General features: G+C 32.1%; 1 protein-coding gene across 2 annotated transcripts in view; it reads left to right on the plus strand.

The window, feature by feature from the left end:
- The window catches only part of TECRL (trans-2,3-enoyl-CoA reductase like), a 96,870-nt gene that overhangs the window by 15,305 nt on the left and 54,701 nt on the right, over positions 1-26,864 (plus strand). For both annotated transcript variants that reach the window (XM_087864111.1, XM_045771495.2), the window contains exon 2: positions 9,024-9,075. In XM_087864111.1, coding sequence (XP_087720237.1) covers positions 9,024-9,075 — 52 coding nt within the window. The remainder of the gene's footprint in view (positions 1-9,023; positions 9,076-26,864) is intronic.

Here is a 26,864-nt window from a genome sequence, read left to right on the forward strand (position 1 = left end):
AACTGAAGGCATATAGCTATAGAGACACCTCTGGAGAATTTGGGAAGGAAGGCAAAGATGAATTCTCTACCCACTTAAGAGTTTCAAATGTGCAAACTTTTCAGGCTCTGTAACATTAGTATGTTATATTTTATCAGTGGATTTTTAAACTGACAGTCATCAAATAATTCTCAATCCCTGTTGATCTACTGGGACTCAACTAAGTAACCTGAGCCCACCAGTCTGTCACCATATAAAGGCTATGAATGTCACACTCATTTATTCTCCTATGAGAAGTTAGTTCTCTTTCTAGAGAGATTTATTGTGAACTGCCTATTACATCAACATATTGGATATTTTATTTGAGAATTGATCTTACTCTTAAGTCAAGAATGCTGTACCTCTGCCTTCTTATAAACTAATCATTTTAACATCATTTTGTGAAAAGTGTGAATTAATTATCACCTGTCTTTTTTCTTATTGCAGTTCAAGTTTCCTTATTACACATTTTCACTGCCTCCAAAATAAACATTTAACATTACTTCATGTTTGGGTGTTTCTGACTTTTTAGTTATTGGCTATTTGATTTCTTAAAAATAAAAATGTAATGTACTTGTAATTTCTTTTAACAAAACATTTGATGAATTACTGGCTATATAACTGAATCCTTCATTTGTCAGTACTGGTCTGTGTGCCATTGAATATCTATTTATTATCGGTTTCTCATTAACTTCATTTAATAAAATCCATTTGTAATCTGAACTTAATTTAGTAAGGACTTTAACATAGAATCCCTGAGACATTCAGAAGATATGTTACTTCTTTTTTACAGATAGGAAAATTTCAAAGAGCTTTTCACACTAAAGTTCCTGAGAAACTACTTTTGCCTTAAGAGATATTTTATGTAGAATTCTTTTAACTTGACATTATAAGAAGCATACAAACAGCAAGAACAGCCACAAACCCTGAGCTGTTGATGGCTAAAATGAAATCTGCTTCATTTCAAAATGAGAAGAAAAAAAGTCAAGTACATTTTCCTACAAAGATCCATAAATGTACTTATTTGCTTTTACTTTCAATCAGCATTTCTGGCATTGCATAGACATAATGTCTTCTTTTTAAAAATTTTTTATTTGAATTCGGTTTAGTTAACATATACTGTATTATTAGTTTCAGGGGAACATAATGTCTTCTTAGACCTTTGTTGGTAATAGAATTCCTATAACTTAAATTAACGGTCCATGTATGTCATGATTTAAATATGTAAGTACAATTTCACTAAAATACTTAATTTTCAAGCTATTTCTTCTTGCGTCTATACTGTGCTGTAATAGAAAAAATCTGGACTCACAGCTTAGCTCTGCTTCTGCACACAATGACACCATATCCCCTCTGCCAGATTATGTCTCTTCTAAATACTCACGTCATCCACCATCGCATGCATCCTAAAAGGAGGGACCAGCATGTGGAGTACTATAATACATAATGCATGTGTGATGGAATGTGCTATTTTTTTCAGATGGGTCCCTGCTGTTGCCTCATGGTTATTCATTTGGGAGGCTGAAGACACTAACACGCAGCAAGTGATTGCAAGATGATCAAAGTGTTTCTATCAGTAGAGAACTCATGTGTGGAGTTAATTCTTTAATGAGCTGACAGAGAAAGTCTCACCTCACCTTAGTTTATCAATCTGCTTCAATTCTCTAGGATTTCTCCCTGTCTGTACTACATTCGATCAATCAGTAAATCATTTTATTCTATGCACAATATATCTCTGAACTTTACCATCCTAGTTCAAATCATTATCACTTCTAACATACCGACTGATCTATGTGGGTCTTCACCAAACACGCATGGTATATGTAGCAAATCAGTAAATATACTATAGTTTGTATTTATAGCTTATACATGTTCCACAGCATCACCAGGTGAAATAGAACTTGGAATTTGTTATTATAAGCAAATACATTTATTATTGCATTATCATTTTAATTTTCACCTAGAGACTGTTCAATTTACAGAAGCCAGATTGATTCTTTTAAATCTTGAGTTATAACACTGCTCTGATGAAAACCCTCCAACAGCTACATAGATCACTCAGAAGAAAATCCAAGCTACTCTCCCATATTCTAGAAGGTTGTCCATTACTTCCCACCTTCATCTCTCTGGTCATGTCTTTAACCACACTGTTCTAACTCACTCTGCTCCGAACACACTGGCTTGCTTGCTATTTCTCAAGTACTCTGGATGTGGTCCCTCAGGGTCTCTGTCCTAGATGTTACCTCTGTCTGGAAGAATCTTCTTCAAGCAATCTGCAAAGTTTGCTTTTAGCTTGTGCTTTTGCTCATATACCTTTTCTTTCCTATCAGAATCATATTTCTTCTTTCCATTATTCTGATCTTTTACCTTCTTTATGTTTTCTTCTTAGAACTTATTATCCTCGCATATATTACAGATATATTTCTTTATTCTGTCTCATTTCTTAAATATTAGTTATAATTTATATTAGTTCAATGTGTGCCATTATGCCATTGTATTTCAGAAAGTGCTTTCAGGTATAAAACTGCTTGTATTTAAACCAGTTCTGCATCTCATTAGCTATGGGACAGGGCACAGATCTCTTAACATCTAAGTGCATCAATCTCTGCTCTGTCAACTGGGGATAACAGTACCTACCTCTGGGTTGTTAGGAGCTCACATGTTTAGAAAAGTACCTGGTACATATAAGATACTGCGTAAGTGCTGGCTATTATTTTTAAATAAAATGAGAGAGAGAAGAGAAAGAGAGAGAGTTTTTCCTCTCTGACACAGAAAATTTACTGGTACATAGTTGGTGCTCAATTAATACTTTTGAGCTCCATACATATTTACCATATCATTTTAGTGGCTAGCTTGGATCCTCTTATGTTATTAAATACAAATGTTGTTTGCACTTGTATAATGCTTAATGATTGATTTGTATAATAAATATCTAAAATATAATGCTTGGAATAAATATTATGAACAGCAAGACATGACAGTGAACACTTTCTCAAGTGTTTTTTTATCCATATTAATTAAGTTCCTGGTTGTGTAACTTCAGGAGGACATTCATATTTCATGACCACAATTTCTTCATCTTTTAAAAAGTCTCAGTGTCATTTACCTCATAAGGTAGCTTATGATGACCAAGTGCTATCTGTATAGATCTTAAAGCAGTGCTTACAATGATAAACATTCAATACATTTTCCTCCATTCCTCTACCTTCACCTTTTTCACCCCCTCTGCTATGTTGTGTACCACGGTGAAGAATAAGCTTTGAACCAGGCTATTTGCATTCAAAGTCCATTCTTGTAACTTGTTAGCTGTGTCACCCAGATAAATTACTTAACCACTCAGAGTCACAGTTTTCTTGTATGTAAAATGAAGATAATAACGTTATATCTAAAACCATAAAGATGGTATGTGAATTAAATTACTTAAGAAAGGCAAAGGTCTTGGAATTGTGGTGGACTCTTATCAAGCGTTCAGTGATGTTATGACTGCTAGCGGTATTCTTAATTGTTTTCAATGCTAGTTCTCCAATACATATTAATTTAAAACAAAAAGGATATAAATGCTTTAATTACAACATTAGACTGCTAGCAAACACACTTCAGTAGTGAAACATGATAATCTGTATCAAAGTAATAGATGAAAGAGTAGCAAATAGTATATATCAAGCATTGAAATTGATCTAAGTTCTAGGTTTCAATAACATTCCGTTTCTTTAAGGTCCATTAGTAGCTGTTTAGGACACTTTATGTCCAGAAGACAAGTGGTAGAACTCCTTACCTGTATTACACTTTTTAATCCCAGTTTCATGCTGTATTTGATGATAACATTTTGTTTACACTTAAAATTGTCTGCATTGGGATTATAAATGATATGGTTGCCTTTTCTACAACTAAGCCTATGAGAAAAGTGCACTCTAGAAGCCTATGTCCTTCAAAACTATTTTTGAAAGAAATTGATTAAAGCTATTTTTAAGAAATGCTAGCTGTACAACAATGGAGAAAATTATGCTGCCATGGCTTATAGTCGTCACTTTTGTACCATGAGGAACCGAGGCTAAGCTGTCTGCCATATTCATTGAAAAATAAATTTTGATTATTATTTGCAGTCATGATTTTATGGACACTGTACACTTCTTGACATGCTTGTGATAGAAGTAATTTTATAATTCATGTAAAAAAATACTTGATCTTGTATGGAATTATTGAATCACTATGTTGTACACCTGAAACTAATATAGCACTAACTGGAATTAAAATAAAAACAAAACAAAACAAAAAAGGAATAACAAAAAAATGAAAAAACTGAAAAAAAATAGCTGATCTTATATTTATTTTACATTTGATGATCTGACCATTTTTATTTTTCTCATGTGCCCAAGAAACTAATGTCTTGGTCAGGGATGGAAAGCATACACTTTATGTGAAGGAGGGAAACTGAGTTATATTTTATATCCTATCTCCCCATCACCCCACATACTAAAGGAACCCTGTATTTTCCAACTACTATAATACTACAATAATGTTTAAAATATATAACATATAACCTATCTATATATCTATATCTATCCATCAAGAGGATAGATATATAGCTGAGGACATGGTGTGTGTATTTTGAAATGTAAGGGATAGAGGGCCAAATATTTGATGATCAGAAGGGTAAACTGGTAAACATTAGTGCTGTTTATTAAGAATTTTTGGCCAGTCCTCACACAGGAGATTGGTAAATTAAACTTTCCTACTTCTTTGAAGTTACTTGTTTTGTGCTGTGAAATGAGGGTGAGAGGCATGCATTTATTTCCTGAGGGAAGCTTTCAGAACCTAATCTAATTTCACCACCTTTTCTTTTTTTAACTTCTTCCTTGGAAGTAAGCAATGTTCCATACGATGTCTGCTTCTTCACTGTAGATCTAGAGTAAGGAAAATGTGCAGTAGGTCCATCAGCCAGTCTGTGATATACATGCAGTGTGTGTGAAAAATAAGCGTGTGTTGTTTGAACCATTTTTTGTGGCACAACCTATTTTGAGAAGTGCATTCAATGAAACTTGAATTAAAATGATTAAAACTTTGTTAAAAAGATAATTTAAATGTTAAAAATTATTTCATGATTTTCTCAGTTCTTTACTAAAGATCCTTTGTCATTAGAAAACTTACAACAAAGAGAAAGAGAGAGAACAGTTTTCTATATTATTGACATGGAATATTATTCAGTAATCAGAAAAAGGAAATTCTGTGATTTACAATAACATGGATAAAGCTGGAGAGCATTATGCTAAGTTAAATAAGTCACAGTGAGAAAGACAAATACTGCATGGCATCACTTGTATATGGAATTTAAAAAAAAATGAACTCCTAGAAACAGAGTAGAAAAGTGGTTTCCAGGGGTTGGGGCATGGAGGAAATAAGGAGAGGTTGGTAAATGGTACAAAATTTCAGTTATAAGATGATTAAAGTCAGAGAATCTATTGTATAAACTGATGACTATAGCTGATAGCACTGTGTTGTATGATTGAAATTTGCTAAGAGAGTAGAACTTAAATGTCCTCACCATAGACAAAAAAAGGTGAGGTGACAGATGCGTTAATTAACTCAACGGGGGAAATTCTTTAACAAACAATGTATATGTATATCAAATCCTCACATGGCACATTTTAAGTATCTTACCATTTAATTTGTCAATTATACCTCAATAAAGCTGAAAAATATATCATAAAAATATTTTAGTTATGGTCTGAATATTACTTATTAGTAAAATAATATTTGTGTACTCAGAATACTTCCTATCCATTCCAAGTAAAACATATGCAGTATATGTAAGTACGTATTCCATTTGCTAATGTAAAACTTTCCAATGGAAATTCTTAGAGCAATATTTTCACTTTCCTGAATTAATCAATCTTAAAATATGGTTCTCCAGGCTAGTACTCTTCCCTGTGTCCCCAAAACCAGGAACAAAAAGCTCATGACAGCAAAACTGCACTAGATATTTTGCCTGTATGTGTGTGTATTTTCATGCCTCTGTATTTATTCATTTCTATTCAATTCATCTTTTATTCTGTTTTTCTGTGTCTTTACTGTTGGACACATTTCTTTTCTAAACGAAGTTTACTGACAATTTTTGGTTTGTGCATTGCAATTATTGTCAAATGAATTTCAAAGAGGTTGTTGTTTTTTCCTTATCCCTTAATTTTCATTTCTTTAAGGAGGATAAGCAGTATTCTAAAGACATCTGTTCATTTCAAGGAGTTCCTGAGAAAGTAGCTAAAATTTAGTTCTAAAATGTAGCAATTTTAATTGTGTAATATTGCATTATCTGCGTAGGTGGCGAATTCAAGCAAATCCTAGATTTCACTTAAATGTGAAAAGCTTTTTCAAAGTCTATCAATTTACATTGTTGGGTAAAGTAATAATAACCCAAAACTCAATCATGATCAGTTGGAATTAGAAGTAATTTTTTGATTCAACTAACAAACACCATTTGCCTTGTCTACTTAACGTTTTAAGATTAATTTCCTCTAATGAGAAAGAAACATTAATGAAGAGAATTTCAGGATTTCAGATGTCAGAATACTTATGTCTCCCATCTGCACAATTAATTGTGATTTATAGAAGTGAATAAATTATTGTGATGATAGTTTCTCTTTTTTAAGAGGTATTAAAACTGGCTAAAAAGTAGAAGTTATTATGAATAAACTTCCTGATGAAGCAACAGTGACATCGATTTTAGTAATCAGAAAGTCTTATATACTCTGTTAATTATCATCTTTTCCTCTCTGTGCTCTGAGTACAACTGAAGGGCTGAAGGAGTTGATCAAGCACAGTCTTGTGGTTAATTGAGCAATACTGTCTGAATCATTTAATAGTTAATTATTTTTTTCTTCTGTATTTGACTAAAATTGCTCCAGCTAGGGCAGTTCTTAAAGATTTATTCAAAATCAGCACTTTTCTAACATGTGAAAGTCAAACGTAATTTTTAAAAAGCAAATTAAAAATTTTGTTAAAAGCTTGCAATAACAACCCATTTCCACATGTAGGTTTCTTTCAGGAGAATATAATCTTAGTTTTGAAAATTAGCAAATTCAAAGAAAAAATGCATATATCAAATTAGAAGACTTTCTTTTAAATTATTCTAGTAAAGTATATAGCTTTTCCACAGAAACCTACTTGAGAAAGACTTTCCATACCAGATTTTAAAACTTGTTTTCACATGACTTTGCACTCACAGCTTTATTTTTTATTTCAACAGAAGTGACTTTAAACATGATTACATGCTATATGGTGCACTAGATGTTGAAACACACTAGATGTGTACAACACCACCAGGTCATTGCCCACAAGGACTTCAGAGATGTTTGGAAGAACTAGCATGTAAACACAAGATAATATGTCTTCATCAAGTGATAGCTGAGCAACAGCGAACTTTAAGGAGTTATTGATCATGAAAATTACTTGCTTTTCCAAATTAGATGGCCCTTGAAATGAAGGGTAGACAAATAATTGATACTCTGGAAATAGTATGTGGATTTTCGGCATCCTTATCGGAGAAAGCAACATATAAAATTGTTTTGTGATAAAGTAATGGTAAGATAAAACCATGAACAATGTTAAAACAAAGCGCCATGTTTTAAAAAATATAATTCAAATATAAAAGTTAAATTATCAACATTAAAATGAGGTATAATACGTTCAAGTATATAAATATATACTACCCTCACTAAAAACGGTTTCATAAATATTTTATGACATCTTCCAAACAAGAGCGATGTTATCAAATATTTGAAATTTTCATACAGATTCTTTAAGGTCCTTTTGTTATTTATAGCACTACCCAAATGGGAATTAATATCATCATTTTGTGCTTAAATCTTAGAACTTTTTTATTTAGTAAACCATATGCATAGAAGAAATCAGAAAAAAAAATTTCTATGAATAACATAGCACACCCTTGGTTTATTAATCAGAGAGTGGAATATGGTAAAATCAATGCACTCATTGTTATACTTTTAATATTTAATTAAACATTAAATATAATATAAATATAATATAATAATGTTAATTAGAACTGCCTGGGGTGTTATTATGTGCCATCCTTTATGCAATTTTATTTTTCACTTCACTCTCCCGAAATAGCTGTAAGATTTTAGTATAGCAATAAAATACATAATGAACACAATATTCTATATGTGTTTAGTGATAAGAAATATATTTTCTTGTATGGGCATGGATATGTCCTTTGCTATAGATCTTGAAGTATTGTTGGGTTTTATCCATAAGCCAGTGAAAAGGGCCAGAGGTAAGGAAAAATTTTAGTTTGCAAGTTTGATATGAGCAAAGTCAGACAGTCAAAAAATGTTGTGATGGCCTGAGGTGTTTAAATAAAACTCTCATCCTCATACATTTTGCAATTCTGATGAATCCATACACCTAACATGAATAAATAATAATAATATATCTAGTTTTATATCTAATATATCTAACATGAATTTTGATAGACCTGTAACATTTTGGGATGGGATTATTAATAACATAACTAATGAGGGGTCTTGGATAGGATATTTTTTCTGATGATATTCTGAAGTAAACATTTCCCTCTTTTGCCCGTATAAATCAGCTTCATATACTGAAACTCCTCTGTTGCAAACTCTTTTACCTTCTGTCTAACTTGTATAATTATTCATATTTTAGCTGGTAGTCTCACCAGTTTAGAAACCAGAAATTGAATATTATTGGCAAAGAAGATTCAAAAATATATTTTTGAGATGAACATTTAGATAGGCTCATATAATAACACCATTATTGCTACATACAAAAATAAAACTTTAGAAAAAGGCATACTGATGCAATATTTCAAGGTTGTCAAAGCAGTAATGATTGAAAAGTCAAACAAAATGTACTGGTTATTTCATAATAATTTTATACTTTACTAAATTATGTTTTCTTCTTAAAAATATAGCAAACAAATAAATAATTTTAAAAATAATTCTCTCTACATATTTTCTTTTCCTTTTCAGGTGGTACAAACATCTACTATTCATGATGTTAAACAAAAATTCCACAAAGCATGTAAGTTTTATGTATAATTTAAAATTTATGTTACAGTTTTCTCAAATTGGTTCAAATGTATCTGTAAGAATAAGTTCAATATTATGATGGAAAGAGTGTATGGAAACCATATTTTTACATGAAACTCAGAAATAATATGGTATATGTTTTGACTGTATTTTCATATCTAACTCTAATCCACAATACTCCTAGTTTTTCACAAAATTGTTTTCTCCTTCATATTTGAACATTTTTTATGATAACAGGAAACATCCTATTTATGAGAGACATTAATTGGGACAAAATACTTACTTATATGTAAGCAAAATATTAAGCAAAAATTTTACTGCATGTATTTATACTGGTCAAATCTCTTTCACATAGGAATTCTTTTACACTAAAAAAACAAATTCCTCTGTATATTTTTGCAAGTACTTTCTAAATTAGGGAAAATGTTTTCAAACTCCAAATTTGTGCCTCATTACATTACCTATGTTAACCATATTACCCTTTTTTATTTACACAAGTATTTCCAGTTTAATTGAATACTAATGCAGTTGTTTTGAGTTATTCCTATCTTTGCATAAAATATGGTTCTCAAACTAATAATTGAATTGTCATCTTTGGAAAGACTTAGACTAAACTTATTTAATGAGATGGTTTCAGAAAATTTAGATGTAGTAATAAGTGAGAAGACATTTGAAAATTAATGTTTTTACTATAAAGCTTTACTATAAACTATAAAATTTCAAGAAAATGATTGTAATTAAATTAATGACAACATAATAAAAATATGATTTCTATTATTGTCTGGAAAAGAGGAAATGAATCAAAGGCTAATGCATGTGTAGAAGAAATATGCAATTATCTTGATGTGTAAGTCTATGACTGCTTGTATGATAGTTTGTAATATGTATAGACATATGTAACAATTACAAGAAATCTTAAAAATTTTTGAGCCAGAAGTTCTATATGTAGTCTAGAGCCTATTTCCAAGAATAAGTAAAGTAGTTTACAGAAAATCTTTGAAATGTCCAGTTTCTGAACTGGATAACTAAAAATATGACAGGAGCATTTGGTGGTTCAGTCGGTTGAGCATTGGACTTTGGTTTCGGCCCAGGTCATGATCTCAGGGTTGTGGGATTGAGGCCAGAGCTCATCTCGCGCTTAGCGTGGAGCTTACTTGGGAGTCTTTCTCTCCCTCCCTCTCTGCTTTTCATACTCTCTAAATAGATAGATAGATAGATGATAGATAGATAGATAGATAGATGGATAGATAGGTAAAAAATAAATAAAATGTTAAAAAATATATGACAACAATGTGATTCATTTTAATAACTATTTCAAGACAATTTCTTTTTTTAGACTTAAGGATTTCTTGATAATTATTTTATTTATTTTCCTAGCGACAGTTCTAATCTTTAACAACTATATGTAAATTGTGATCTTTTCATTTTTATAAAATGAATGTTATTAAGAAAAGTATACCCATCACTTAAAGAAAGATAATATTTAGATAATTGTATTTATTATACCATATTTTATATGGCCAACATTAAAAAAAGGCTCAATATCACTAATCATGAAGGAAATGCAAATACCTCAATGAGATATCACCTCACATCTCTCAGAATGGCTATTATCAAAAAGACAAGAAATAAAATGTGTTGGTGAGGATGTGGGGGAAAGGGAATCCTTGTACACTGTTGGTGGAAATGTAGATTGGTACAGCCACTTGGAAAACAGCATGGAGATTCTGTAAAATAAAAATAGAACTACCATGTGATCCAACAATTCCACTTGTGGGTATTTGACCAAAGAAAATCAAAACACTGATTCAAAAAATAAATGCACCCATTATGTTCATAGAGCATTATTTACAATAACCAAGATATGAAGGCATAAGTGTCCACCTAAATTCCCATCAGTAAATGATGGATAAAAAGATATGGTACACACACACCCACGCACACACACACACACGCACTAGAATATTACTCAGCCACAAAATAGAATATCCGTTTGTAACAACATAGATAGAACTAGAGAGTATTATGTAAAGTGAAATAAGGCAAAGAAAGACAAATACCATACATAGGACTTTACTTACATATGGACTCTTAAAACCAAAACAAATGAATCAACAAACCAAAACAGAGACTCATAAATACAGAAAACAAACTAATGATTGCCTGAGGGTAGGGGAATAAGGAGATGGATAAAATAGGTGAAAGAGATTAAAAAGTACAATCCTGCATTTATGAAATAAATAACACAAGGGGATATGGTATACAGCATAGGAAATATAGTCAATATAAAAACGATGTACGGTGACAGATGGTAACTTTACTTATTGAGGTGATCATTTCAAATATACAGAGGTGTTGAGTCAGTATGTTGCACACCTGAAAATAATGTATTATGTGTCAATTATACTTTAATAAAAAATAAATATAATATTCAGGCAATTTGCATTCACTGTACTTTATTTCAAAAACTTACTGGTCTTTAATTTTTACAAAGTATAAAAACATTTATTGCTGCATTAAATTACATAGAATTATCTGTAAGTCAATTAAATTGGACATTATGTTTAATGTATCTACTAAATAATAAAAGGCAAGCAAAAAAGTGGTGCTAACACTAATAATTTTACAATGGTAAAAATGAAACAAAATTATGTGTTGATTGTCTTAATATTTTATGTTTAGTGTATTTAAAACCCAGTAACATTGAATACCTTGTTGAATTTCATAAATATATTCAAATAATAATAATCCTTTATATTTAACTGCAGTTGTTAGTTTTTTACAAACTTACTTTTTTTTTTACAAACTTACAATAAATTTTTTATTCTGATACTTCTGATGCTGTTTATTTGTAAGCCCTGCAGTTATAATAGGAATTGTTAATCTTGTAAAGAAAGAAACAAAGTCATCAGAGGACTGGGTTTCCTGGAGGGAGAGTTCTCCTTGTCTTTTATCTCTATTCATTGTTCTCTTAGGTGTTTTGACTGATCTTGATTTCTGGTCTCCCTAATATTTCTCTGACTTTGTGTCAGCTTTACATTTTTCTTAGTTCTATTTCTAAACTTTCATTACTGTCATTTTCTTGCCGTGTAAAATGACTATCTTATTCTCTTCCAGGGTTTATAATTTTTTATTTCATCTTTATTAGAAGAGTCATCTTTTAGATTACCTTGGTGATACCATGGCAGTCAGACTGGTGAAGAAATAGAATGGGAAGGAAACCACAATTAAAATATTAGCTGTTAAAATAAGAGGGAAAGAGCTATGATTTCATGAAAAAGAGATTCTAATAAAATATTAAATTATATGTATGTACATACACTTTCATCTATTTCTCCTCTTCTCATCACCAAAAATTTTGCACATACACTTTCATCTATTTCTCCTCTTCACCAAAAATTTGTGAAATGCCTCAACTGCAATACTCCCTAGTCTTTCTGTACCTCCACACATGTTTTTATTCACACTTGTGACGATTGTTCTTGCTTGTATCTTGAAACCCCTCCTAGAGAGTCTCAGAGACCGTCACGTTCACGGTCCATAGGTCATGCATGCTCTCTTTACTGTCATTTTCTCACAAAGGTTGTGCAGAAAAATTAAACCTTGTTAAAGCTGAGCTGAAAAATTAAGAATTGTAGAAGTCCAGGTGACACTCTGACTAAAACTATGTGAATATGTATTAGGATTTCAAGGTATTAAAAAAAACTCTCCATGTTTAAAAACAAACTCGGGCCACCAGGGTGGCTCAGATGGATAAGCGTCTGTCTTCAGCTCAGGTCATGATCCCAGAGTTCTGAAATCGAGCCCCATATCCAGCTCCCTGCTCAGTGGGAAGTCTGCTTCTCCCTCTACCCCTTCCCCATGCTCCTGATCTATCTCTGTCTTGCTCTCTGTCAAATAAATGAAATCTTAAAAACAAAACAAAACAAAAAACACCTCTATTACATATTCAAACTGAGTAGCATTACCTTATTTCACGTTATTCAAATCAACAACTATTCCATGATTTCTTTATTTTAAATTTAATTCTCTTTTAGGCTATAATATGACTTTATTAGAAAAATTGTTAATATTTTTAGAAAATAATAGAACTTATAAAAAGCCACAGACAACTGTGTATATACTAATTTAAATCTGTAATGATATATTACATTTTGTGGATTTAATCAATCAACAATCAAAATATTTGCCCAAATAACAAGTAAATTATAGTGGAAAAATTTTGCCCAAATGTTACAAGTTATTTTGTTATGCTTTATCATATTCAAAAGTATTTAAGTTCCTATAGTCTAGACCTCTCTAGAAGAGGGATGGATGCAATAGTGAGCATGGATAAAATAGAAGATATATTAAAATAAAAATAATTTAAAGATTTTTTAAAGCAAAGGTCTAGTGAATATATTCTTTCAAAACTCTGTCATTACTTGTCTTGGGAAGGAAGGAAGCCAAGGAATCTACAGCGGGGGTTAGACAATACCATTGCTATAGAAAGTTGTATAAAGGTAGGATTTCATCTAAATAGTTTTAAAAAAACAACTTTTTTTCAAATGTTTAAAAACTTTTACTGGTTTTGTAGCTAAAAGTGATTTGTAATCACAACAAGATAAGGTGCTCTGAATACTATTACAATTTTATGCATAATATCTAAAAAGAACTAGCCATCAACCACTTACTGTGAATGATGACTTCTGTGATTGTTTGGTGGAGGTAAATACCACTTATAATTAAAATGGATGAGAGAAAAACTCTCTAAAGATCTGATATACAAGGGAAGCCATTTTAAATTTCTTTCTAAGTTAACAGGACTGTAAATAAACTTCATTTAAATCAAAAGGCTGATTAATGGCCCACCAAGCATACCTTGTACACTTGCTTTATAAATGAGTAGCCTAAGGAAAACCATCTTGTCCATAAGATATAAATCAATGCTCTTACTGCCTGCATTCCTTAAACTAAAGTTTGTGATTCCTGCCTATATGCTAATCGATAACCCCTTGAGCTTTTACAAGACGTACAAAGTATGTAACCCTATAGAAACTCTTCATTCTCCAGAGCACTTTCTTCCTTGTGAATAGCATGTTTCCCAGGCAGCTATCATAAATTAGGCTCAAATAAAACTATCTTTTAAAAAAATTAATCATTTATAAAGTGCGTGTGTATGTATACATATATATGTGTATATATCTATATTTTTAAATTTTTACTTTAATTCTAGTTAGTAAACATATTGTGCAATATTGACTTCAGAAGTAGAATTCAGTGATTCATCACCTTCATACAACACCCAGTGCTTATCACAAGTGCCCTCTTTAATACCCATCACCCATCTTGCCCAACCCGCACCGACTTCCCTCCATCAACCCACAGTTTGTTCTTTATCATTAAGAGTCTCTTATGGTTTGTTTCCCTCTCTCTGTTCATCAGTTTTGTTTCTTAAATTCCACATATGAGTGAAATCATTTAGTATTTGTCTTTCTCTGACTGACTTATTTCACTTAGCTTAGCACACCCTAGCTCCATCCACATTGTTGCAAATGGCAAATTTCATTATTTTTGAGGGCTGAGTAATATTCCTGTGTGTGTGTGTGTGTGTGTATCTCACATCTTTTTTAGCCCACCTAATGGACATTTGGGCTCTTTCTATAGTTTGGCTTTTTTTGATAATGCTGCTATAAACATCAGGATGCATGTATCCCTTCAAATCTGTATTTTTGTATCCTTTGGGAAATACCTACTGGTGCAATTGCTGAGTCATAGTATAGTTCTTTTTTAGCTTTTTGAAGAACCTCCATAATGTTTTCCAGAGTGCCTGCACCAGTTTGCATTCCCACCGACAGTATAATAAGGTTCCCCTTTCTCCACATCCTCCCCAACATCTCTTCTTTCCTGAGTTGTTAATTTTAGTCATTCTGACAGGTGTGAGGTGGTATCTCATCATTGTTTTGATTTGTATTTCCTTGATGATAAGTGATGTTGAGCATCTTTTTATGTGTCTGTTAGCCATCTGGATGTCTTCTTTGGAAAAATGTGTATTCATATCTTCTGCCCATTTCTTAATTGGATTATTATTTTTTTGGGTGTAAAGTCTGGTAAATTCTTTATAGATTTTAGACACTAACTCTTTATCAGATATGCCATTTGCAGATATCTTCTTCCATTCTGTTTGTTGCCTTTTAGTTTTGTTGATTGTTTTCTTTGTTGTGCAGAGCTTTTTATTTTGATGAAGTCCCAATAGTTCATTTTTGTTCTTGTTTCCTTTGCCTCCAGAGACGTATCTTGTAAGAAGTTGCTCCAGCCAAGGTCAAAGAGTTGCTGTCTGTGTTGTCCTCTAGATTTTGATGGTTTCCTGTCTCACATTTAGGTCTTTAATCAATTTTGAATTTATTTTTGTGTAAAGTCCAGTTTCCTTCTTCTGCATGTGGCTGTCCAGTTTTCCCAAAACCATTTGTTGAAGAGACTTTTTCCATTGGGTATTCTTTCCTGATTTGTCGATTAGTTTTGGTATGGATTGCATTAAATATGTAGATTGGTTTGGGTAGGATAGGCAATGTTTTTCCAATCCCTGAGCATGGGATATTTTCCCATTTCTTTGTGTCTTCTCCAATTTCTTTTCTAAGTGTTCTATAGTTTTCAGAGTATAGATCTTTTACCTCTTTGGTTTTTGGTTCAATTCCAAATGGAATCGATTCCTTGATCTTTTTTCTGCTGCTTCATTATTGGTGTATAGAAATGCAACAGATCTGTATATTGATTTTATATCCTATGACTTTCCTGAATTCATGTATTAGTTCTAGCAATTTTTTGGTGGAGTCTTTCAGGTTTTCTATATAGAGTATCATGTCCTCTACAAATAGTGAAAGTTTGACTTCTTCCTTGCTGATTTGGATGTCTTCTATTTCTTTTTGTTTTCTGACCGCTGATGTTCAGACCTCCAGTACTGTGTTAAATATAATGGTGAGAGTGGACATCTCTGTCTTGTCCCTGACCAAAGGGGAAAAGCTCTCTGTTTTTCTCCATTGAGGAAGATATTAGCTGTGGGTCTTTCATATATGGCCTTCATAATATTGAGATATATTCCATATATCCCTACTTTGTTGAAGGTTTTTTTTTTTTTATCAAGAATGGATGCTGTATTTTGTCAAATGCTTTTCTGCATCTACTGAGATGATCATATGGTTCTTATCCTTTCTTATAGTAATGTGGTATATCATGTCGATTGATTCGTGAACACTGAACCAGCCACGCAGCCCAGGAATATCCCACTTGATCCTGGTCAATAATTATTTCAATGTACTGTTGGATTTGATTTGCTAGTATCTTGTTGAGAATTTTTGCATCCATGTTCATCAGTGGTATTGGACTCTAATTATCCTTTTTAGTGGGGTCTTTGGTTTTGGAATCAAGGTAATGTTAGCCTCATGGAAGGAATTTGGAAGTTTTCCTTCCATTTCTATTTTTTTAAAGATTTTATTTATTTATTTGACAGAGAGAGACAGCCAGAGAGAGAGGGAACACAAGCAGGGGGAGTGGGAAAGGAAAAAGCAGGCTTCCCAGTGGAGCAGGGAGCCCGATGCGGGACTCGATACCAAGACCCTGGGATCACAGCTTGGGCCAAAGGCAGACGCTTAACACTGAGCCACCCAGGCACCCCTCCATTTCTATATTTTGGAACAGTTGTAGAATAGGTATTATTTCTTCTTTAAACGTCTGTTAGAATTCCCCTGGGAAGCCATATAACCCAGGACTTTTGTTGTGAGATTTTTGATTATTGATTCCATTTCTTTGCTGGTTATGTGTCTGTTCAAATTTTCTATTTCTTCCTGTTTTGTTTTGGTAGTTTGTATGTTTCTAGGAATTTATCCATTTCTTTCAGATTGCCCAATTTGTTGGCATATAATTTTTCATAATATTCTCTTATAATTGTTTGTATTCTGTAGTGTTGGTTGTGATCTATCCTCTTCCATTTGTGATTTTATTTGTTTGGGTCCTTCTCTTTGTGATAAATCTGGCTAAGGGTTTATCAATTTTATTAATTCTTTTAAGAACCAGCTCTTATTTTTGTTGATCTGTTCTACTGTTCTTTGTTTGTTTGTTTCTATATCATTTATTTCTGCTCTAATCTGTATTTAAAACTCTCTTATGTTGGGGTGCCTGGGTGGCTCAGTCGTTAAGCATCTGCCTTCGGCTCAAGGCATGATCCCAGAGTCCCGGGATCGAGCCCCACATCAGGCTCCTCTGCTGGGAGCCTGCTTCTTCCTCTCTCACTCCCCCTGCTTGTGTTCCCTCTCTAGCTGGCTATCTCTCTCTCTGTCAAATAAATAAAGAAAATCTTAAAAACAAAACTCTCTTATGTTTAGAGACTAGAAGATATGTTCATCTAGCACTGACAAATCCACAGTTTTAAAGTTGAGTGAGATATAAAATCCAATGAACATTTGAAGAATATTGAATGAGATTCAATCTTTATGTAGTAACAAATCATATAACATTTGCTAAATGTTTTTAAAGTTACATCAATATTTATATTTTCAAAGCTTATATAAAAGTTTGTACATAATTGACAAGATTAACCATGCAAGGTTTTGATTAATGTGAACATTTGTACCAAACACTTGATGAATAGTTTCTTTTTGGATAATTCATCATAAATATTTTGGATCCTTACTTGACACTAAAGTTCGAATCCTTATTTTTTTTTTTAGAAAATTATAAGTAGTAAATGCTTTTTAGTGTTTCTAGATCATGTTTCTTTTTAAATTATGAAAATAAATTAGGATGTTATGATGTTTTGATTTATAATAAGAAATGTATATTTGGTTTTTATCCCAGTTTCTGCACAGAGCTCCTAAAAACCTTGGAGTATCCTGAGTAATGACAGCAACAAAAGTGTCTTTTGTATTGTTAATGAGGTAAATTTTGGACTACAGCTAAGAATGGGGGCTTGTTGCCAGGAGGTTTGGAATTTTCAGTCTCACCCTCAAGCCTCTGGGGAGGAGAATGGTATAAAGTTTGAATCAAGTGTCAACAGCCAACAGACTGGAATCTGACAGCTTCTGGAGAACCTGTGGAGATTCAGGGAGTGTGGTTTTTTTTCAGACAAAGCATGGAAGCTCTGAGGTATTTCTCCATCCTTGCTGTATTCATCTCTTCCACCTGACTCTTTCTGAGTTATATCCTTTCATAATTAACCGGTCATCTAACAAGTAAAATATTTCTCTGAGTGCTGTTAGCAGCTCTCATGAATTAGCAATACCTGAGGAAGGGGTCATGGGAAGCTTTGTTTTATAAGTGGTTGGTCAAAAGCACAGGTGACAACTTGGACTTGCAACTGGTATCAGAATTAATGGAAGGGCAGTCTTGTAGGACTGAACTCTTAACCTGTGGAACCTGTTGGTACCTCCAGGTAGATAGTGAGAGAATTTAGTTAAATTGTAGGACACCATGGTGGTGTCCCAAGCATAGGTTGTTATGGAGGAACACCCTCCACCCCCATGTTGAAATTGGGTGCAAAACCCAAACTAGATGTTTTGGGCAAAAAAAGAAAGAAGAAAGAAAGAAAGAAAGAAAGAAAGAAAGAAAGAAAGAAAGAAAGAAAGAAAGAAAGAAAGAAAGAAAGAAAGAAAGAAAATAAATAATGCCATCATGAAATTAGAATGGTATTCTATGGAATTTTTCTACTCATCAATTTTTTTATGGACTAGTAACATATTTGTCAAAATTGACAAGCAATTGTGTTTAAGAAAACTAGAGGAAACTATGAAAGGCAAGGAAAATGAAAAGAAAAGCTCCTTCCTTGTGATGTTTGTTGTTGTTTTCTCTTCTTTCCTCAAATCTAGGTGTCTCAAATATTAGTATTCTTGTGCTCTTCAAACATTATTCCTCAAAAACATAACTCTCTAAGCTTTCATTACCATCCCTGGGCTGCAGAAATCTATTTTTATTGGAAAAATTTTTTCTAAAACCTATAAGATTTTTCTCCACATAACTATCCCTTGATACTTAAAACCGCTAATTCTCCTTCAAATAAATTTCTTTTTGTTAAATTTCATACTTTCTGCCAATGACTATAGCATCATTTTTTCTTTGTTTCTTGGACTTTTGAATCACTTTTAAAAATTGTTTAATTTAAATTGTCTCTTAGGCAGAGTATCCCAATTCCTCCCCCACCCCATGTTTTCTCATGTCTTTCTCTATTACTTGGGATAATCTGTCTATCTTTACAAAATTCACTAAATTATCAAGATATAAATGCATTTTTATTCTCTATGAGAATCTCTGATTTTCCTTAATTATGCTTTCATTTTTTCAAATTGAAAGATTATAGCTGACATCAAAGTTGAGCTATTGCTATCACATATTGTGCCTTATAATATCTTTGTATGTCCTATTCTAGTTCCCTTGCATTAACATTCATAATAAGGGAAATAAATATAGCTAACTTGTATCAAATAGTCACTCTTTGTTATGAATATCCTAAGATATTTCTGTGTAGCAAATATTTAAAAATACAACTTTATGATAATTTAGTAGTACTTTAGTTTTCATTTCACAGATAAAATTCTTTGAAAAAGATTAGGTAACTTGCCCAGGGTCACATAGCTAGTAAGTGGCAGAGCTGGAATTCAAACTCAGGGAATATGATTCTGTAATCTGTACTCAAACCACTAATCTCCATTGCCTCTATTTTACTGAGTCACATTTTTTAAATTATTTTTTTTAATTTATTTTTTATTTTTTTTTAAAGATTTTATTATTTATGTGACAGAGAGACAGCCAGCCAGAGAGGGAACACAAGCAGGGGGAGTGGGAGAGGAAGAAGCAGGCTCCCAGCAGAGGAGGCCGATGTGGGACTTGATCCCGGAACGCCGGGATCACGCCCTGAGACGAAGGCAGACACCCAACGACTGCGCTACCCAGGCGCCCCCATTTTTTAAATTATTTTTTAGGCAGAAATTCAAATAATACCTGTGTATTTTACTTCAGAAATGCTATCATTAGTCCTCATTTGCAAATAGAGAACTAACTTGAAAGTCAGTTTTAGAAATTATGTTATGAATAATATTGCCATAAGTCTATGCATAGTTCACAATTGGTTATAAAAATTGAAATCCCTGTCTAATGTCACATAGCACCATATAAGATCAATTGTTAAATTAAAAACAAGAGTTAATATGAATAAGAGGAATGAATGCAAATATGGTTTGAAATTGCCAATGGATTTTTCTCCTGTGAAATTGATCTAAGAATTAGTAATATATGAACTGAAGTAAAAAGTGAATGACAATCAATTGAAGTGTAATTCATGCACTCATTCTGTGTCATAAAAGAAGTTTCTGAAAGACAAACCAAGTCATTTTACCCATGACCTATGTGTTATCTATTAGTTAGTAACACCATACAAAGTTTCAGTGATGTTTATAATTTATTGGACTACTTGTCTCTGAGTACACCAGAGAGAGTCTGGGGTGGGAGGAGGGTGAGGGGACGGGGAGAGAGAAGCAAGAAAAGGCAATGAAATTAGCAAACCAATTGCAGCTTCAGACACATAAAAGGATGTATAATTTATTGTGACAGTTGAAATGCATATAATTCTTTGCCAAAAGGCCAGGGGGACATAAACAATGATAAACTTTGAAAGGTTCAAGGAGAGTAACTCAAAACAAAGATAACACAGTAGAAGGATTTATGATATATAGTATAGAATAATGAGTATTCTCTAGGCAATCTGAAAGGAGCCTCCTGGACAAGGCAGTAGAATTCCCTGATCTTTCTATGAAAGAGCTAGAAGAATGATAACTGTAAGGGAAGAAGTGGCAGAATGTTTTTCTTTAAAAAGTTCTCCACTGCTAACTCTAGAAATAGTTAATAGTCTTTCTATAATAGTTTCCTCAGCACAAAAATTATGAGTCTTATCAAGAATTTAGATAAAGATATGGAACAATTTGGCAGGTTATTCAGCCTTGGGTTAACAGTCAAGGTTATATTTTGTGAAAGCTATGGGGATTAAGTGGCTATTTTCCTTCTAGAAATCTAATCACCACAGTCCATTAAGACCTTTCACCAGTGGGCAAAAATCTCACCAATTTTTTCATATTACAATTAGATTTCAAGATTGAGATAAGTTAATAAATCCTGTTAATATTGATGTTCTGGTCATTGAAGAAATTCTAATGAATGTGCCAATTGACACACAAAAAAATAGATTATATGGGTCTCCCTGAGCTAGAAACAACAAAAGAGATCTGTTAACCACATCCTTGATGAACCTCATGCAAAATATTCCAGGAAAAGAGTGAATTTTTATGAATCATATTTAACCCATTTAAAATTTAATAGGATTTTCAAAATATCTCTTCTTCATTAAGCATACTGTATACATCATTTTAACAATTTTATCCCACATATTGTTAAGTTTTCTTCAATAAAGAATCGTTACAATTTGAAGCCAAATAATATTTGGTAATTTAAAAAATTTTGTTTCACAGGAACTGTTTTATAAGTTTCTGATGATTATCTCACAAAATAATAGTTTATTTTTTTTTGTATTTTTCAATTTTATCTTAAAATTTTTTTTTTTTGCTACTTGAGTAACAAAAATTATTTAATTCAACTTAATTCAACAAATACTCATTAATCAAGTTAAAATATCAGGTACTATGCTGTACTACTAAAGATGAATATTCATAGTCTAACCATCAAGACTTTGTGGCATACAGAAGCAAATGTGCCTACACCAGCATACACACATACATACAAACTGAATGATTTTTAAGAATTGCTTAATGTTGAATTCATTTGTTAAAAATAATTAAAATTTTATTTTACATTAATGTTAGTAAATGTTACTCTGTGTGGCCACAGATGCTCTATTGATTCTTAAAAGGAGTTGACAAGATATATCCAACTTTCTCTTTCTCAAGTATATTTCAAAATAGTCAACAACTTATATATGTTAATAGAGAGAAATGTCAAATCTTAAAAAAAAAAGTGCTGGAAGATTGCTTCCCCAATCTTCAAATTTTAGAGAGATTGGTGATTAATTTGCTCAAAAGTGGTAAACTGAAATTAAAAAAAAAGGAACTAAAGAATGTATCTTCCAGCAACATGATATTAAAAGCTGTGAACGTTTTGAGATAATAATATTTTGAAAAGAAACTACATATCAAATCTATTACATTATGGTATATATAGGTACTGAAATCACACAGTATAATAATATATTGTTCAAAACACGTTTTTTCTGATATCTCATTAATGTTTTCTATTATGAAATTTAGCTAATGATATATAGAATAATACAATTTTCTTCTCTCTATCTTCTTAACTGACTAAAAGACCCTTGCTATAAGTACTTCTCTTAACTTTCTTCTTAAGCCAATATTTTCTTGTGGACTCAGTTCAAATCATAGTATAGACCACTGGCACATATTAATGTACCTGGTATTGAAAATAGACCTCTTCTCACTGTGACTGCTTTAAAATACTGGTCAAATTTACATTGCTGTATACTTAACGGCATCAGAAACTCATATAAGTGTCAAAAATTCAATTTACCTATGTGATGTATTTGCAGAATCTTAGGAGACTAAATTGTTAGGAAGCAATGTCCATTTTGCCAGTCAAGTTTCATGTAATCCAACTGTCATAACTAATACGATTCTTAAAGTACATGAGGTATGATCCTGTCTGTAAGTTGTTTTGTCTCTCATTATGGCACATTTAAACCTGTGAATTGCTATGCAATGTCAGGGCTATTCTGATTCATCCTTAATGACATACTGATATTCCCAAAGCCTGATATGAAATAATTTTGTTTTATAATCTCCAAAAGTCAAAATGGTTGGGATAGCAATGTTTGAACTTGAACAAGTGACTTTTTTTCATTCTGACTATATTATAGATTCACCAAATATTAGAAGAGATATCCTATCTATAGTGAGTTATTGATTTCAAATTTATATTTGAATATGTGGCTGTGTGAGGAAATTTAAATTCAAAGGAAATAGATATCTGGGCAGTGAAATATCTGGACTGGTTATGTTACTGCATAAGGGAATGTTCTCAATTAATACAAAATCAGAAAGCACATAGAGTACTAAAGCCACTGGTACAAAGTGAAAGATTATCTTGTAAACTTTAATGAAAAAAGCAATGTTCTTTTCGTTTTTTTCTTTTCCTTTCTCTGTGTGTTTCTTTTCTTTTTTTTTTCTTCTTTTGCTACTGTTTTTGGTTAAATTAGCAGGACTAAGGACATAATATTTGGTGAGTAATATAAAAAAGCAAGGGAGCCTATTAAGACATAGTCCTAACAGCATTGGTCCTCTCTTTTCTGAGATTTTGTTCCTTAAGGAAATTTTCAGAAAGACATAGAATGCATCACAGTGAAAGCCTATGTAAACAATGTAAAAACAAGCAAATGACCTTTTAAAATGCTTTATTAATGATGCTTCATTATTGCAAGAAAATCCCTAAGATGGATTATTTGTGCTTACATATTTTTTTTTAAAGATTTTATTTATTTATTTGACAGAGACTGCCAGCGAGAGAGGGAACACAAGCAGGGGGAGTGGGAGAGGAAGAAGCAGGCTCACAGCGGAGGAGCCTGATGTGGGGCTCGATCCCATAACGCTAGGATCACGCCCTGAGCCGAAGGCAGATGCTTAACGACTGCGCCACCCAGGCGCCCCTGTGCTTACATATTTTGTCTTCTATCTAGTTGATTAAAAATATCTTCCATTTTTCATACTTCATAAAATAGGTCGTATTCAGAGTTACTTGGAGCTTATTACAAATCTTTTGAAAATATTATCTCACTGTTAAATTCAGATGTGTTAAAGTGTATCACAATATTTTCTATAATCTCAAAAGATATTAGTGTGGAAATGTCTTCTTTTCTTTTCTTTTTAAGATTTTATTTATTTATCTGAGATAGAGAGAGAGAGCATGAGTGGGGTGAGAGGAAGAGAGAGAAGCAGACTCTCTGATGAGCAGGGAGCCCTACATGGGGCTTGATCCCAGGACCCTGGGTTCATGACCTGAGCCGATGGCAGACGCTTAACTGACTGAGCCACCCAGGTGCCCCACAAATGTCTCATTTTCATGTATGATTTTTTTGTTTGGTGTGTATGTATTTTGTTGGCAAAGCATCAGATTTAATAAATGAGATTATTTTTTGCAAGATAACAATAGCTTTACTTTATACTATAATAAAATAATGAACATACAAGATAAATTTCCAAAAATATAAAAACTCACAATATTATTAACATCTTTACTAAAGGCTAGAGATCCTTCTCTATGACTATATATGCAACTTCACATATCTTACACATTGTTCTCTAATAGCTTTTCCTATCAAAATATTTTCTAGATATATTTTTGTGTAAATATATATTGATCATCACTGGAGATATACATTTGCTTGGATGGTTGATAGACTTTTTTTGGATACACATTCTAATTGTTCTATAATAGAGAAATATTGTGCTTATTTTCTCAACAATGTTTGTTGAATGCTGAAAAATATTTATGGAACATTTAACCTGTACCATGCATCAAGATATTGACCAGAGTAATTCATGTTTGTGAACTTCTTTAGGTGTATTTGTAAAAATAATAACAGAAAAAAAACCATCATATTATAAAAAGAGCTCATTTGAAATCCTAACATGTATTGCCAAATTTTCCTTCCTAGTTTATAGACTTAGAAGAGTACTTTAGAGTCTTTCTTTTCTCAATGGCACTGGATATTAACAAGTTAATAAGTTTTGATAATTGATGTGTGGAAAAAATCGATTAGTATTAGATTCCGTTTATTGAATCACTGGGTGAATTAACTTTTTCTTATTTGAGATTTTAATTTTTTTTTTTAAAGATTTTATTTATTTATTTGACAGAGATAGAGACAGCCAGCGAGAGAGGGAACACAAGCAGGGGGAGTGGGAGAGGGAGAAGCAGGCTCATAGCAGAGGAGCCTGACGTGGGGCTCGATCCCACAATGCCGGGATCACGCCCTGAGCCGAAGGCCGGCGCTTAACCGCTGTGCCACCCAGGCGCCCCTGAGATTTTAATTTTTTTTTTCTGGAAATTGTCCGTTCATGGTCTTCACCCATATCTTTATCTTCTTGGATGTTTTTGCTGTCTTAATAAAATGAAGATCTTTATGAGTTAGTGTATAAGACATAGACACTTTTCCCCATTTTTCTTAGAAAAAAACATTTTTATAGATTCAAATTAATCAATTATTTATTTTATGTTTTCTGTTTTTACAGCCTATTTAGAAGTATATTTTCATCCTCTAATCTTTAGAGGTATTGATTTATGCTTTATTCTCACACTTGTAAGTTATAATTTTATTTTTCACATAACTTTAAAAAATATCTGTAATTTATCCTGGTATAAGAGATGAAGTACCAAATTCTCACCATTTTAATTATATTTTATTTTTGGGATTTTAAATTCTAATCATATATTATTAGTAGTAAATTTATACAGCTATTTTCTCTCTTTCATATTTATTTTTATTATTTTCTTCAGTTTTTTACAAAACAATATCTAAATTCTGGGGAATTATTTCTATGTTGCTTATTTGGTATCATGATTTCTCCATTCTTTCACTGATAATTTTTGTAGATAACTTCTTGATATCTCTTTCATGTATTGTTTAGGGTCCATAAGCTTGAATTACAAACATTTTTAAGGATGTGATATTTTGTATATATTTTAATCCAAACATTTCTATATTACCATTATATTTCATTTTCCACTAATTACCAAATCTGGCCCTGCATAGCACTCTCATCTTTCCACCAGTTACTTTAATGAGTAGTAGTTCTTTATTGAAATGGGTTAGAGTAAAATATTCCTAGAATAAATCCACATTGACAAAGCTTTTAGTCATAGTATCATCTAAGTGATAATAGAGTGATATTATGTGCTATCTACATACCATGTGCATTTTAATATACAGACCTCAGGGTGCATATGTTTTTGTGTTTGTGTGTGTGTGTGCATGTGTGTATGTGTGAGCATATGGTAGGGAATTGTCATAAAATATGTATGTAGCTAAAATATTTACCTTTTCTACTATAGAGCTGAGAAAGTATAGAGATGATCTAAAATTTGTTTTCAAAAAATTAACAAATGCATTTATATGAAGAAAGCAGTCTTTTTACTAACATTCTTTAGTGTAGAAAAAACATTTTCAGAAACCTTTTGATTAACATGTTAAAACTCATAGCTTTTTGTTCTTAACAATATATTAGCTTAATACCCTTTTACAGTATTTTTTGAGTCTAAAAACTTAATAATTTCCAAGATGTACCTAAATAATGTGAAAAAGTTAAAGATTTAATGTACAAAGAATATTCTAGACATTTTTTAAGTATCTTTTTGAGGTTGACCAAATGTTTATTAAGTGAAACCTATATATTTTGTCACAATCCACAGTAAATCTTTTACCTAGTTTACTTTCAAAATTTAAGTCATAAAGTTTTCTCTCACAGAAAATCTCCATACTGTAAGATTCATGTCATTCTAGTATATTATTACTCATTCTTCTTTGTTTTGTGCTTATCTTCCCAAACTTTCTCTGTTTTCTTTGAGGGATCTAATAAATTCTGGCTATTAGATTTCCCCTTCATTTTAAGCCCGAGGATTACTTTGAAAATTACATCTAAAATGATAATAATCCAATATGCTAGTCTCAAAACTACTCGTTTTTCATGGAATTTTCACTTCCACTCTGCTTTAGCTGCTTATCTCTTGTCCACACCATGTGAT

This window comes from Ursus americanus, chromosome 8 (assembly GCF_024610735.1).
Source record: "Ursus americanus isolate L20-20 chromosome 8, mUrsAme1.1.p, whole genome shotgun sequence".
Lineage (NCBI taxonomy): Eukaryota > Metazoa > Chordata > Mammalia > Carnivora > Ursidae > Ursus > Ursus americanus.